This window comes from Gossypium raimondii, chromosome 4 (assembly GCF_025698545.1).
Source record: "Gossypium raimondii isolate GPD5lz chromosome 4, ASM2569854v1, whole genome shotgun sequence".
Classification (NCBI taxonomy): Eukaryota; Viridiplantae; Streptophyta; class Magnoliopsida; order Malvales; family Malvaceae; genus Gossypium; species Gossypium raimondii.
Genome location: NC_068568.1, coordinates 45,841,230 through 45,856,383, shown reverse-complemented (window position 1 = coordinate 45,856,383; position 15,154 = coordinate 45,841,230). Strand labels below are relative to the sequence as shown.

General features: G+C 32.9%; 2 protein-coding genes across 2 annotated transcripts; one reads left to right on the top strand and one right to left on the bottom strand.

Moving 5' to 3' along the window:
• Positions 1-283: 283 nt before the first annotated feature.
• On the bottom strand, positions 284-8,170 carry LOC105780610 (polyubiquitin 4). Its single transcript, XM_052629278.1, has 9 exons — positions 8,080-8,170; positions 7,857-7,961; positions 6,469-6,728; positions 5,917-6,024; positions 5,381-5,525; positions 4,732-4,822; positions 2,669-2,772; positions 1,205-1,464; positions 284-750 (listed from the first exon to the last, which is right to left on the bottom strand). Exons 2-9 carry the CDS (start codon positions 7,947-7,949, stop codon positions 639-641), a joined length of 1,173 nt encoding a protein of 390 aa, XP_052485238.1. The 5' UTR covers positions 7,950-7,961; positions 8,080-8,170; the 3' UTR covers positions 284-638.
• A 3,866-nt stretch (positions 8,171-12,036) lies between these two features.
• LOC105779821 (uncharacterized) lies at positions 12,037-15,154 on the top strand. The gene is made up of 10 exons (XM_012603759.2): positions 12,037-12,236; positions 12,325-12,454; positions 13,165-13,303; positions 13,389-13,601; positions 13,703-13,841; positions 14,067-14,217; positions 14,306-14,415; positions 14,494-14,591; positions 14,696-14,765; positions 14,881-15,154. The coding sequence occupies exons 1-10, from the start codon at positions 12,144-12,146 to the stop codon at positions 14,968-14,970; spliced, it is 1,233 nt and encodes a 410-aa protein (XP_012459213.1). The 5' UTR covers positions 12,037-12,143; the 3' UTR covers positions 14,971-15,154.

The following is a 15,154-nucleotide window of genomic DNA, read 5'->3' as shown; positions in this document are numbered from 1 at the left end:
TTTTAAATTTTATATTTGCATATAAGCAAATATATTATATGTAATAAAAGTTATATAAGAATATAAGTCAAATTTTGTCGCTAATCATTTTACTTGAATTTAAGCTTTATATTTTAAGTTAATCATAAATCATTATAAATAAATTAAAATAATATGACTCCTTTGTGAGTATTATGTTTAAAAAAAAAAAAACCAAATTTGCTGCATAGCCTTTAAAATATAATAGAATTTAATGGTCGCATTTTGAATCAAATTTGAAATTTCGAAATTACAACAATTAGAGTAAAAAAAAATCCCAGCAAGAAATAATTTATTAATTTTGGAATAGGCGAAATGGAGTTGGACCTTCTCAACAAGATGACAATAGTGGGTATACTTATCGTATCAGAGTGTGTAATCATACGGTACCTTATTAACTAAAGCCCATTTGGACCTTTTTGACATATCCTCAAGAGTTTGCGAGGCCATCCGAAGAAGGCTGATTTATACAAAACAAGTAATACAACACAACATCTGTGTCTTGAGGAAATCATCATCAATTCATGCATTTCTCAACGAATCAAATGCAAAGTCATTAGATTTATGCAATAATTAAAATTGCAACAGTTTCTGTCCAGGTTTTTTTTTCATGGCACCATCTAGAGACAGCCACCCCTCAGTGCAAGCACAAGATGCAGCACAGAGCCACCCTCAATATTGTAGTCCCGCGCTGTCTTGTCATCTGCAAGTTGCTTCCCGGCATATATAAGCCTGTAACAAGAGTCAAGATATGCATTAAATTGACAAGTCAAGAACCAGAGCACTAAGGTTACAGTCAAACAGGTCATTTGGACCAGATATATACGACCCTGAGACCCAATCATGTCTTACCTTTATGGAGTATAAACTTTGAAATACCTTTCTGATAAATTTGGCAATAATTAAACAATATACCTAAGGGCATCTGATAACATAACATTCTTAAGATTCAGTGTTACATGGAAGTGTAAAATCATCAAATTTTGAATCCTGTATGTAAAAGAAGTTGTGAATAGTCTCTCTACACCTTTGGAGAAATATGGTCAATAAGCATCCCCAATAAGTTATATTAGCCAATGGAAAATAAACAAGGATATCAAATCACAATACTAACGAAGAAGCATGTCAATGATCAAGTAAATCCGAGAGATGCATTCAGTACAATGCAGAAGAACAAAATTGGTACCTTTGCTGAACTGGAGGAATTCCTTCTTTCTCTTCAACCCGTTCCTTGATACGATCAATGGTATCAGTTGGTTCAATGTCAATTTCAATTTCTTTCCCGGTGAGAGTCTTCACCTTGATCATGGTTCCTCCTCTAAGCCTTAAAACTAGGTGAAGAGTGGACTCCTTTTGGATGTTATAATCAGCTAGGGTTCGGCCATCTTCTAGTTGCTTACCAGCAAAAATCAACCTCTGCTGATCAGGAGGGATGCCCTCTTTATCCTGGAAAATGTAGTTCATTGTCAGCACAGTAACCATGAAGAGAGCATTATGTTCAAACAATGTCCTCTTGGGAGGATACAAATAGATTGAAAATAAAATAGCAGATATAAAAGAAAGGTAATAATGGAAGTAGTCTTTTTTCTTAATCAATGGAATAGGAAGCTTTACAAGTATGCATAACCGACAGTGCTAGCAGAGTACAAAAGAGTTGAGTATGGTTTAAGTTTATTTTAGCACTCACATCTTCTAATGGAATTGCAAAATTGCATGTAGTCAATAAACCAATTTTATCCAATCATTAATGAAGTGATGATTAAGTAAATCTAAAATTAATCAACTCAGGGGAGATAGCGGAGCACATAAAATAAATCGGCCAGTCTACTTATAGCCAATTCAACCAATATGGAACTTGCTTTATCATAAATTCACTTCTACAATAATTTCTACAAATGGCAACCGATCAAATTTTTGTAATTTTCAAGTATCCGATTTCATTTCGGCTAAACTCAAAACCCAAGTTTGTTTATTTTTTGCTCACCATCTATATCTGCACCTGAATTCAAAAACAATATTGGTCGTAATTCCTAAGTTGCTAAATATCTCAATTTATTATATGATATTTAAATAATAAAATTAAAATATAGCTAAATAAGTAAATAAATATCAGGTCAGAATATTCGAATACATTATCCGCATAAATATAGTAGATCATGCTAAAGAAGTAGGATATTAGGGCACTAATTGAGCCAAAATCAAAGCAAATTCAGGTAACATATATCCAATGGTTCATATCCGAATTTTGCTTCAAATCCGCTGCAAATAGTAGACCCAATATCTGAATCCGCAGAAAAGCTGGATCACATAGTGTCAGATCCAGTGTTTTTTAAACTACACATTGTCATCCCTAAATTAATTTCCAAGCAACTTTCACAGAAATTGCTAAGTACAGCATAAAAGAAGCAGGATTAGGCGTCAATCTTCTCTAATACTAAGTTTTCAGTTCCGTAAGAGGAAAACGATAAACATAAAAAAGGAAAAATCATACAATAAAGGAATCATTCACGAAGAACAAATTAAACTCCTCTAAAATTAAGTTTGCAGTTTCGCAAGAGGAAAATAAACTAAAATAAAAACAATAGTGCACGGAAACAATAGATATTGAAGATTAGATTATGTTTAACATGATGGATAAGAAAAACAAAACCTGAATCTTGGCCTTGACATTGTCTATGGTATCACTGCTTTCAACCTCGAGAGTGATAGTTTTCCCTGTTAGGGTTTTGACGAATATTTGCATCTTCTTCAGTTACTGCAAAACAGTAAGGCAAATGTTGTTAAAGATTATTTTCATGATTGAAAAGCAATCTTTCTTCGGCTGAAATTTTTTACCTCTTTGATTTTCAGAGACAAAACTCTGTTATTTGGACGTTGAAGAAACGCCAGCTTCTTTTATACTTCTCAAATTGGGTTTTGGACTCTCCTTTGGGCTTAGGCCCAATTTTATTTTTTAACAATATCTGAATTAATAAAAAAAAATATTAAATTTAAATTACTATTATTTCACATTTTAATTTAAAGCATATTATGATTTTGATATGAAAAGGTAAATTAATGATTGAAAGAATATATTATTTATCTATAATCTATCATTTATAATATATATTAGATATATTATATTATAAGGTTTAAAACTCAAAATTAATTAAATAGTTTACTTAATTGGCACATGAATAATTATTATTTTTAACAATTTTAAATAAATAAAATTAAACTCTGAGAAAAAATTTTACGTAAGAAAATAAAAGCATATAATTTATTATAAAGATAAAAAATATTATCTTGTATCATTAGATTTTTAAAATTATCATTATCATTATAACTCAATTTAAATTTAATTTTATTCAATATTTTATTTTTAATTATTTCATTAAATTTAAAAATTATCATAAAATATATATTTTAAATTTTAAATTTAAGATACATAAATATATAATTCTTAAAATTCTAAATATATATAAATGTCACAATAATATAAAATTATTTTAAAGAATAGTATTTTAATTTCTTTATTTTTAACATATCTTATTCTATATTCTTACTTTCAATTTTTTTTTTATGTGGCATCTATTCTTTTATTTTTTTAGTATTAAATTAAAAATAAATCATATTTTAATATAAAGAAATACGTACATTACATTTGCGACAAGTGGCACATCTACTATATTTTTATATATTATTTAATTTTTCATTATTCACTATATTAGATTTTTCAAAATTTTATCAATATACTATCTAGGATTATGTTTTAAAAATGTCATTTATTTATTTGAACATTAATCTTATTATAGATTTTTATCATATATGCTCTTTTTAGATAATGCCTAAAATTAGGCATAGCCTCTCCCTCAACTCTTACATAGGAGAATAATACATTTCAGCGCATTCAAACCCACATCCTCTGACAACAATATTGATGCACGTCATTTATTATCTTAAATAATTATTCATAGATTTGGTTGATGGTGGGGATTATATGTTTATAATAAAATGTTAAATTTGAATTTTATTTTAAATAAAATAGAAACAAATTAAGGTGAGGTAAACCAAATATTTGAAAATAGTAGTTGTATGCTTATAAAATCGAAATATTTTGTTTTACATTGCTATAAATCATATCATAAATAATTAGTGTTTAATTTTAGTTTAAAATTGAAATATAGATGTAGATAAACAAAAATACTTTCGTATTAACTTAAAAGTATATTGCTAAGTTTTAGAAAATATTTGATAAAGTTGATCATAAATGTTATTATATAAAAAAGGTATGGACATAAAAGGTAATAAAGTTCTTCTAAGTCGATACTACAATTACCAATGCTGATTGAAAAACCAGAAATGCATCTTCCATGCATATCTCTAATTACCCCCTACAGTCACAAAGTTCTTGTCTCGAAACCAACTTTCATCTGTATTTTAATTTGCACCACCCATCAACCGGCTAATCTCAAAAAAGAAGTTCTTGCTTGAATCGCGTAGAGCTTGATGCATCAGCACAATGACCATATTCTTCCAGTAATTGCAAATAATCTCAGTTTTACAATTACCAGGCGGGTAAATATTGGCAAAACAAATCTTGTTTTTCCATTTGCAGATTCTCCAGCATATGACTGCGAAAATGAATAGCCAATGCCACTCCCCAATCAGCTTGGATTCTTCGGCAAAGGCAGAAAAGGCACGAACAGGGATATCTCTTAAAATATGAAGTACCTCTCACATATGACCACGAACTAAACAACTCTCGTTTTTTGGCTAAATTTCTTGCACGCCTGTTAACATCACCCAAGATTCTCTTTCCAAGCTAACCACAAGAACAATTGCACTTTTATTAACAAGGAATATTCCGTATAGCACAAACAATGGGATTTACAACCCAATTATTCCTGATTAGCATAGCGTAGGTAGATCGAGTTGAAAAGATGTCGTTGGTAGATTCACCCCAAATCAATGTGTCTTTGAACATTGGCGCTGAGCAGACTCGGACTCAGTCCAATTTGACCAATGACCTCATTCAGCAACTATCCAGCAAGAGCTTGAAAAATTCTGACTCATTTATGAATCCTGAACGAAGCTATTTATAGAATCATGATGCGGAGGTTGAATACACTTATTGATTAATGGACCTTCAGAGATCCGATTATCGAGCCAACTTATACCTCGTCTCCTTTACCCACACTCTATCAAAGCCCATTAGAAAGAACTTGGCGCCCTGCAAGAATTATTTTCCAAACATGTGACCTATCCAGGCCTTTAGGCACATCAAAGAAAGAATCTCTTCGAAGATGTTTAGCCTGTAGAACCCATAATACTTAGGCCTGAACTCAGCTTATTTAGGTAAATGTAATGTCTCCCAGCTGACCAAGTGAATTCCCCTCTCGTCGTAAGAACCCCAAATACAAGCTCTACAAATCTTGTCAGTGTGATCACAAACATCAAAGGGAAGCTGAGCCATCCGCATAATATAAAGGGGACTAGGAGCCGCATCCGGCTTAGTCAAAACAACCCTCCCAACAAGAGATAATTTAGTAATTATCCATTTGGCGAAATGGACTTAGACCTCCTCAATAAGATGCCAATTAGTCGCTATACTATCGTATCAGATTGTGCGAAATCATACGGTACCTTGCTAATTAAAGCCCATTAGACCCTTTTTTCCGACTTTTTGACATACCCTCACGAGTTTGCGAGGCCATCCAAAGAAGGCTGATTTATACAATCAAGTAATACAACACAACATCTGTCCCTTGAGGAAATCATCAATTCATATATGTTCCATGCATTTCTCAACAAATCAAATGCGAACTCATTAGATTTATGCAATAATTAAAATTGCAACAGTTTCTGTCCAGGTTTTCTTCTTCTTTTTTTCTTTTTTTTTTATATTGCACCATCTAGAGACGGCCACCCCGCAGTGCAAGCACAAGATGCAGCACAGAGCCACCCTCAATATTGTAGTCCCGCGCTGTCTTGTCATCTGCAAGTTGCTTCCCGGCGTATATAAGCCTGTAGCAAGCAGTCAAAATATGCATTAAATTGACAAGTCAAGAACGAGAGCACTATGGTTACAGTCAAACAAGTCATTCACTGCGACCCGATCATATATTACCTCTACGGAGTACAAACTTGGAAATACCTTTCCTGATAGATTTAGCACAAAATAATTAAAGAATATACCTAAGGGCATCTGATAACATAACATTCTTAAGATTCAGTGTTACATGGAAGTGTAAAATCATCAAATTTTGTATCCTGTATGCAAAAAAAAAAAAATGGTGAACTGAGTCTTTTCTACACCTTTGGAGAAATATGGTCAAGTAGCAGCCCCAAGAAATTACATTAGCCAATGAAAACAAGGATTTCAAATCACGATATTAAGCAGAAGATTGTCAATGATCAAATAAACCTGAGAGATGCATTCAATACAATGCAGAATAACAAAATTGGTACCTTTGCTGAACTGGAGGAATTCCTTCTTTCTCTTCGACCCGTTCCTTGATACGATCAATGGTATCAGTTGGTTCAATGTCAATTTCAATTTCTTTCCCGGTGAGAGTCTTCACCTTGATCATGGTTCCTCCCCTAAGCCTTAACACTAGGTGAAGAGTGGACTCCTTTTGGATGTTATAATCAGCTAGGGTTCGGCCATCTTCCAGTTGCTTACCAGCAAAAATCAACCTCTGCTGATCAGGAGGGATGCCTTCTTTATCCTGGAAAATATAATTCATTGTCAGCACAGTAACCATGAAGAAAGCATTATGTTCAAACAATGTCCTCTTGGATACAAATAGATTGAAATTAAAATAGCAGAAATAAAAGAAAGGTGATAATGGAAGTAGTCTTTTTTCTTAATGAATGGAATAGGAAGCTTTACAAGTATGCATAACCAATAGTGCTAGCAGAGTACAAAAGAGTTGAGTATGGTTTAAGTTTATTTTAGCATTCACACCTTCTAACGGAATTGCAAAATTGCATGTCTACTTGAACTATTTTAGTTGAATAAACAAATTTGATCCAACCATTAATGAAGTCGCGATTAAGTAAATCTAAAATTAATCAACTCGGGAGCAAAAGCAATATGGAATTTGCTTTATCATCAATTGAATACTTCTTAAATAATAACTTCTACAAATGGCAACCGATCAAATATTTTGTAATTTTTAAGTATCTGATTTCATATCCACTAAATTCATTCAAAACCCAATTCTGGTTTGTTTTTTTTTTTTTTGCTGACATATGCATCTGCACCTAAATTCAGAAAAAATATCGGTCGTAATTCCTAAGTTGCTAAATATAGCTAAATAAGTAAATAAATACCAGGTTAAAATTTTCGAATACATTATCCGCATAAATATAGTAGATTATGCTAAAGAAGTAGGATATCAGGGCACTAATTGAGCCAAAATCAAAGCAAATTCAGGTAACAGATATCCAATGGTTCATATCCGAATTTTGCTTCAAATCCACTGCAAATAGTAGATCCAGTATCTGATTCCACAAAAAATGGATCGCATAGTGTCAGATCCAGTGTTTTTTTACTATACATTGTCATCCCTAAATTATTTGTAAGCAACTTTCGCAGAAATTGCTAAGTACACATAAAAGAAGCAGGATTAAACGTCAATCTTCTCTAGTACTAAGTTTGCAGTTCCGTATGAGGAAAATAATAAACAAAAAAAAAATCACACAATAAAGGAATCATTCACGAAGTTCATATTAAACTCCTGTAAAATTAAGTTTGCAGTTTTCGCAAGAGGAAAATGAACTAAAAAAATACATGGAAACAATCAAAATTTAAGACTAGTTATGTTTAACACGATGGATAAGAAAAGAAAAACCTGAATCTTGGCCTTGACATTGTCGATGGTATCGCTGCTTTCAACCTCGAGAGTGATAGTCTTCCCTGTTAGGGTTTTGACGAATATCTGCATCTTCTTCAGTTACTGCAAAACAGTAAGGAAAACCATTATATAAAGCATAATTTCTTTAGTCGGATGTTGTTAATGATTTCTTCCAAGGAAGAAACAAGATTGGAAAGCAATTTTTCTTGAAACTTTTTACCTCCTGATTTTCTGAGACAGACAACTTTGTTATTTGGACGTTGAAGAAACGCTAGCTTCTTTTATAGTTCTCAAATCGGGTTTTGGACTCTCCTTTGGGCCTAAGCCCATTTTTATTTTTATTTTAACTGAAAATCATTTCTAACACATAACTTTTGCATTTGCTTTTTCTTTTTGAAAAATAGTTCTTTCAACAATTTATTTTTATTAACTAAGTTTTTTAGACATTTGAGAGGAGAAAAATATGCTGAGGTAATTTTTTAGGAGAAAAATAGTTCTTTCAACATGTGTTTAGCATTGTCTACTCAAAAAAATTTGTCATTTTACAAATTTTTGCAAACAAATTATTAGGTTTCTAACTAATAATTTGGACGACAGTCAGTTCATCTTTAATATCCAAACTATGCTTAGCAACATATATTGGAGACTGATTTGAATTTGGAGTGAAGTAATCAACTTTCCAAGTTTGGTAGATCGAAACGAGTGAAACTTGGAAGTATATCCTAGAGATTCAATACTTATCCTGAGTTGATTGAAGATATTCTTTATGCTTATTATCTTGCTTGTTTCATGGGAAGATTGATTTTAATTTATGTAGTATGTTAGCAAGTCTCGGTTTCTTATCAAGTATAGGTAATATACTGAACTAAGAGCACTTATTCTTGTTCATTAAGGAATGTTTCTTTTAACTGCATTGAGTGAAAAAAAAACAAGTGTGTTACTTGGTTAATATCTTAAGTTTTCAAAGGGGAAACTTAAAGAAGAGTTTTTTAGATCTTAGGCACAACGTGAGGAGTTTAATATGGTGAGTGTTAGAGGTTGTAATATATTGTTATAGGTGTGTTAAGATAGTGGATTAGCTCACTAGGTAAGGCCCTGTAGATGTAGGGAAACCGAACTACGTAAATATATTGCGTGTTCATTATTTTTCAGCCTTGTTCATACTCAATGCCTAAAATAATTGGTATCAGAGCCTCCTACTAAACACATCTAGTGATTTTTTTTCGTTTTGATATTTGCTTGCCATGGAAGGTTCATTAGTAACACGAGCGCCTACGCTCGATGGTGTTAATTATGCCTACTAAAAGGCAAGAATGATGACTTTTATCATGTCATATGGTAAGAAAGCTTGGAGATCAGTCCTTACTAGATGGGACCAATCCTTCACTAAAGTTGATTAACTCCCTAAAGTCAAAATTAATTTAGACCATTGAGGATGAGAAGCTTGCCAATACTAACTCTAAAGCTCTCTATGCAATTTTAAAACAATATATAAAGGTACGAATACTAGGAAGCAATCTAAGCTGCAGATGCTTACAACAAAGTTTAAAACCTTAAGGATGCAAAATAATGAGTTAAGTGGCAAGTTCTATGCCAAACTCTATGATTTATCCAATCAGTTATTTGCCCTTGAAAGTGAGCATTCAAATTTAAATTTGGTCAAGAAGGTTCTTCGATCTTTACCTGAACAATTTAACATCAATGTCACAGTCATCAAGGAAGATAAAGACTTTGATACCATGCGTATTGATGAGTTGATTGGGCCTCTACAAACCTTCAAAATCAATATGGATGAAACAAAGAGAAATATGAGCAAAGAGCAAAAGAGCATGACTTTATAAGCGATTGGAGCAATGCCCACTAATCACAACACTACTATAGAAACATTCAAAAAATCAATCTAAAAGAAGTCAAATGTTTGAAAAGTTCAAGACCGTTAGACAAGGAAGATAAAAAAAAGTTGTTGTCAATAAGGAAGCTGCCACTGAGAAGAAGAAAGGGATTTAATGTCATAAATATCATAGCTATGGGCATATTTAGGAAGCGTATGCAAACACCCTGAAGTAGAATTCCTTGTGTGTCACTTGGAGTGATGAGGACTCCACTAGTTGTTTAAAAACTGATGAGGAACACCTAAGTAACTACGTTGCTTTTACATTCATGGTGAACATGGTTGATTTTGCAAGAGTATCTGATGCGGAGTTTTAAATACTTACAACACCATTTAACGAGTGGGAAATGGTTTGTAATGCTTATTCTAGATCAGCGGTTGAGAAAGTGAATTAAAGGAATAAAATCAGATGCTAATTAGGTAAGTGGAAGTAAAAAGAGTCTTAATTGGCTGTTGAAATAGAAAATATGGGGAAAACTCAAAATGAACTTGATTTTACTAAGCAAATGCTCGAGAAATATAATGCAAGTTGTGGAAAACTTAACGAAATACTAGTTGCAAGAAGATGGAGCCCTAGAAAAGGTGGATTAGGTTATGTTGATTGGAAAGGAAAAGTTGTTGCTAAAGGTCTTACTATTTTTGTCAAAACAACAAATGATCATCATGGAGAAAGCTTAAACCACTCAATTATGATCAAGGTTGTTAAGAAGGTGTATACCAAACATAAAATTACAAGTCGTTATTGTAAAGCATTAGGTCACATCAAACTCAGATGCTTTATGACTTAAGATGGAAGTAAGTAGTGCCAACATTAGTGCCCACTGGTTCCAACACAGTGAGGAAGAAGTACAATCTTTCCTAGAGAAAGAAGGATGAAAAGTGTTTACTTGTTGCTTACCATTCCTTGAAGATTATTGTAGATCATGTTTGGTACTTTGATAGTGGATGCTCTTGCTACATGACTGGTAATGTCAATTACTTGTCTAATTTTGGTGAAAACTAGATTGGTTGTGTAACATTTAGTAATGGCAAGAAAGGTAGATTTCTTGGCAAATGAGTTTTGAATGTTTCTAGTTTACCTAAATTGAAAAGTGTTTTTCTTATTGATGGCTTGAAGGCTAATCTCACCAGTATTACCCAGTTATGTGATCAAGGTATGCTTGTCAATTTCACAAAGTACAAGTATTCCTAAGTAGGGAGTGTTGGAAAAAAATTGGTTCAAAAACGATTTTCTTGCATAACGAAAAATAAAAAAATTTGAAAACTAACCCGATTTGTGATATTTATAGCAATAAACCTTAGACCGGATTTACACCTGTGTTTTCAAATAGGCAAATCTTTGTTATTCCCAGCTTTTAACCAAATGATCTTCTCCGCTATTCTCGTACCATGAACTGATTCGAGTGTGGGCTCAAATAGTTTGAATCAAAACACATAATTAGAAATAGTTTTTTCTTTAGTGTGAAAATGAAAAATCTCTTTTCAAATAGAAATTGATAGAATTTTTTATTCCAGGAAAATAGATTCAATAGTTGAGAATAAATTATCTTTATTTTCGAATAGAGTAACAATATCTTAAAGTTGTGTAAATAGCCCTACTGTGCCATCTATTTATAGAGAGAGAAGGTAGAACCCTTTTTGAATTGTAGAAGTTTATTTCAATTAAAAAAACGAGCTCCTAGTCTAACAAGGAGTATAGGTGGTGGCAACTCTAGTTAGTATTCTACGGTTTGCTGTCCACCCCTTTTAACATGAGGCTTTTGAGCCTTTCCCATATCGAGTCTAATTACAAGTACTTTCTAGGCTTTTAACCCAATACTTTATAAATTGATTAATGTATTTTCATCTAATTCAAAAAGACAAAAATGAATAGTACAAAAAAATAGAGATAAAACTAAACTCAAAATCCAAATAAAAATCTGAAATTTGTAAAAGTTAATATCTAAATGTGTAATGAGTTATCTTTTAAGTGGAAAAAGAGTGTAGTTATATGTTAAATTTGTAGATCAAATAATATTAAAACAAAGATTAAAATAATAAGAACAGAATTTAATTGGAAGAAGAAAAGTCGAAAAATACAATAAATAACCCGACAAAACTAATTAATATTTGATGTGACATTAGAAAGCTAAAATTAAAATAAATAGTAGTGTTTCATAAAAATTATGAAATTATAGATTTATTGTCGGATAAAAAATCAAATTTAATTCAATTGCATTCACGTTAACGTAAAAAAGGAGCTAATAGACGGTAATACCCATCCATAATATAAAGTTAAAAAACTACAAATCTATTAAAACAGCTAGGGTTTCCACTATTTTTCTCCTCCTCTCTCTGCTCGGCTGCTTCAACCAAATCGAAGCTAGGGTTTTGCAGGGAGCTTTAAAACGACAATGACGACCGTCGTTCCCACCTCCGAAGAAGATCCCGTCCTCCCCGTCGTCCGATTCACGGCCGACCTCTCTTGGGCTGATGCCGGTCCTGAGGTGAGCTCAATTTATCTTTCTGAAACTCTAATATGCAATCGGAAATTTCTGTTTTTCATTATTTTTTTGTTTAATTATGGTGAAAAAGGTTGCGGAACCGCTAGTGACGAGGCTTTGTATGGAAGCGCAAGAGTGTATGGTGATGGGAAGATGGTTGGATTTGGCTTCTTTAATGCTTACTTCTGCTGAGTTGGTCTTTCCCAAGGTCTCTGATAAAGGTATTATTTGTATAGTTTTGGGAGATTTATGAATTGAGATAGTTTTACTTTTCTTATTCATTCCACGCCATGGAGTTTTTGAATCTTAATTTAAGTGGGAACTAATTAATTGGCAAAGGACTTAGGTAGGTACTGCTTTGTTGTCGCTTTTGCTAAAAACGTGTTTGGATATAGAAACAACCAATATTTTGAAGAATTTACAATCAAAGATTGAACTTTTCGGAAAGCGGAATGCTTGATTTTAGTTTACAATGGAAACATATGTGTGATTGGGATGTACAGTTTGAGTCATTTGTTCATATTTAATCAATTAGGATATTACTTTTTTTTCTGCCCCTTGGGGAAGGGGGGGGTAGGTTGTTTACATTTTAGCTTACATTGTGATGTTGTTTAAAATTCCCTTGTTTTATCTTTTAGTTGAGATTTTGTTCTTCAAGGTGCCTTTTAGTCCCTATGAATAAATTTTGTGTAATTAGTTTAGAAAAGACAGATTGAATGTTGTTTAGGATTTCCTTGTTTTACCTTTTAGAATTTTTCCATTTGAGTTGCAATGGAAAATTGAAAATGAATTGAGCTGATACTACTAACATTCTGTGAGGATACTGTGGACTTAGTTGTATGATTTCTGCAATGCTGAATTGATAATTCCTAAAATTGCATTAAAGCTCTAGTTTAACAAATAATTAATTTCTTTTATTATATTTCTTCAGATCTCGAGTGTATCTTCACTGTTATCTGCAATCTAGCCTCAAAGCTCGAAAATCCAGATGATGAACTTGAGATGGCAAAGCTCATATCTACAAAAATCAGTCAACAACCAAATGATAAGCCTGCAATGCGTTTAAAGATGTAATGTTCAATGATGGTCCATGCATCTAGCTTATAGAATTTTCAATATGTTTCTCTCTCATGTTTCTTATTTTTCTCTTTCCAGCTTGTTCAATCTCTACAATTTGTTGGAAGGCCCAGATAGCCGGTTCTTTGTGTACATGCAAGCCTTAAATTTAGCACTGAATGGGAAAGTTATTGATCATATTGTACCATCTTTCAAGAAGATAGATAGTTTCTTGAAGGAGTGGAATATTGGGGTCAAGGATCAAAGGAACCTCTTTCTTACCATTGCAAATGTACTGAAAGAAAACAAAAGGTATATACGAACCCCAAAGCATTAATCTAGATGCCCTTGCGTATATCTGATTATAAGTCTTTTTTTTATATTGGTTGCACTCTTACATATTTCAAATCCAGCTCGGGAAAGGATTCTTTCAAATTCTTGACCAAGTATTTGGCAACTTTCTCTGGTGAGGACTCATGTGTAATTGGTGAAGCCAAGGAGGAAGCTGTTCGTGCTGTCATAGAATTTGTGAAGGCACCTGACACGTTTTGGGTATCTTAATCTTACTAATGTTGCACATCCTAGCTGATCTATATATACATTTCTTTTTGGCATTTTAAGCTTATTTTATTCGTGCCATTTTCTTGCTCCTTCAAACACTGCCACTTTTTCCCTTCATTCTAGCTTTTAAACTTTTTTCGGCATCCCTGCATTTCAGGTATTTTAAGTGTTTGTTACTTGTTACCCATGGGTTAATTTGTTCCTTGCTTTTGGCAGTGTGATCTATTAGATATGCCTGCTGTAGGGCAATTGGAGAAGGATGCTAAATATGCACTGGTTTATCAGCTTCTGAAGATCTTTTTGACTCAGCGATTAGATGCCTACCTGGAATTTCAGGCTGCAAATTCTACCTTAATGAAAAGCTATGGTAATGCTTTGTTTTCATTTATTTATGATGTGGGCTATTACATGAGCCAAAGTATTATATTTCAATATTATTGCTCTCCATGGCTCAGGTCTTGTTCACGAAGATTGTATAACAAAGATGAGGTTGATGTCATTGGTTGATCTTGGCTCTAATGAATCTGGACAAATTCCATATGCCCTCATCAAGGATGCTCTTAGGGTGAACTTGCTTAGCTCTGCCTGTTTACCACATCTGCTGCACGATTTAGGTTGTTCATTGATGTATTTCTCTTTGCAGATCAATGATGATGAGGTGGAATTGTGGATTGTTAAGGCTATAACTGCTAAGTTAATCGACTGTAAAATGGATCAGATGAACCAGGTTGTGATTGTAAGGTAAGCTGTTAGTTCTCTCTCTTTCATTGTTTTTTTTCCCAATAAATTAATCTAGAAGATTCCCTTCAGAAGTAAATTAAAAACTCCCTTTGTTTAACATGCAGCCGCTGTACTGAGCGCATTTTTGGACAGCATCAGTGGCATTCTCTTCGGTTGAAACTAGCAACATGGAGGGTAAGGGAGTTAACCCAATTGAGGCCCAATGATTTTAACGTTGTTAATGTATTCCCTGTGAGAAAAGAGTTTGGTCTTTCATTTGATTTAAGATTGTGTGTAATTACTTTACCAGGGTAATGTTGATAGCCTCATCAGCACCATCCAAGCTAACAAGGTTGTGGAAGAAGGCTCACAAGCTATGCAAGGGATGGCAATTCGGTAGAGCTATTATTTATAACTATTTATGTTTGGAAGGCGTTGTTTATCCAAGAATATAGATCAGATTTAAATTTCTACTGTTTTTAGTGTTCCTGTGGTTTTGAAATCCTAATGAATTGGAAATTTTGACGGTGCATTTCTTGATTCTATCTTGTTCACAAGTCTAGCTATGCAAAATTTTATCTAAA

Coding starts and splice junctions, on each gene's coding strand:
- LOC105780610 (XM_052629278.1), bottom strand. CDS start 7,949: ATGCAGATATTCGTCAAAACCCTAACAGGGAAGACTATCACTCTCGAG. Junction 6,025..6,468: donor ATTCCTCCAGTTCAGCAAAG/GTACCAATTTTG, acceptor TGCTTGCTACAG/GCTTATATACGCCGGGAAGC. Junction 4,823..5,380: donor ACGAGAGGGGAATTCACTTG/GTCAGCTGGGAG, acceptor TCTTGTGGTTAG/CTTGGAAAGAGAATCTTGGG.
- LOC105779821 (XM_012603759.2), top strand. CDS start 12,144: ATGACGACCGTCGTTCCCACCTCCGAAGAAGATCCCGTCCTCCCCGTC. Junction 13,304..13,388: donor CCTGCAATGCGTTTAAAGAT/GTAATGTTCAAT, acceptor TTCTCTTTCCAG/CTTGTTCAATCTCTACAATT. Junction 14,218..14,305: donor TACCTTAATGAAAAGCTATG/GTAATGCTTTGT, acceptor TCCATGGCTCAG/GTCTTGTTCACGAAGATTGT.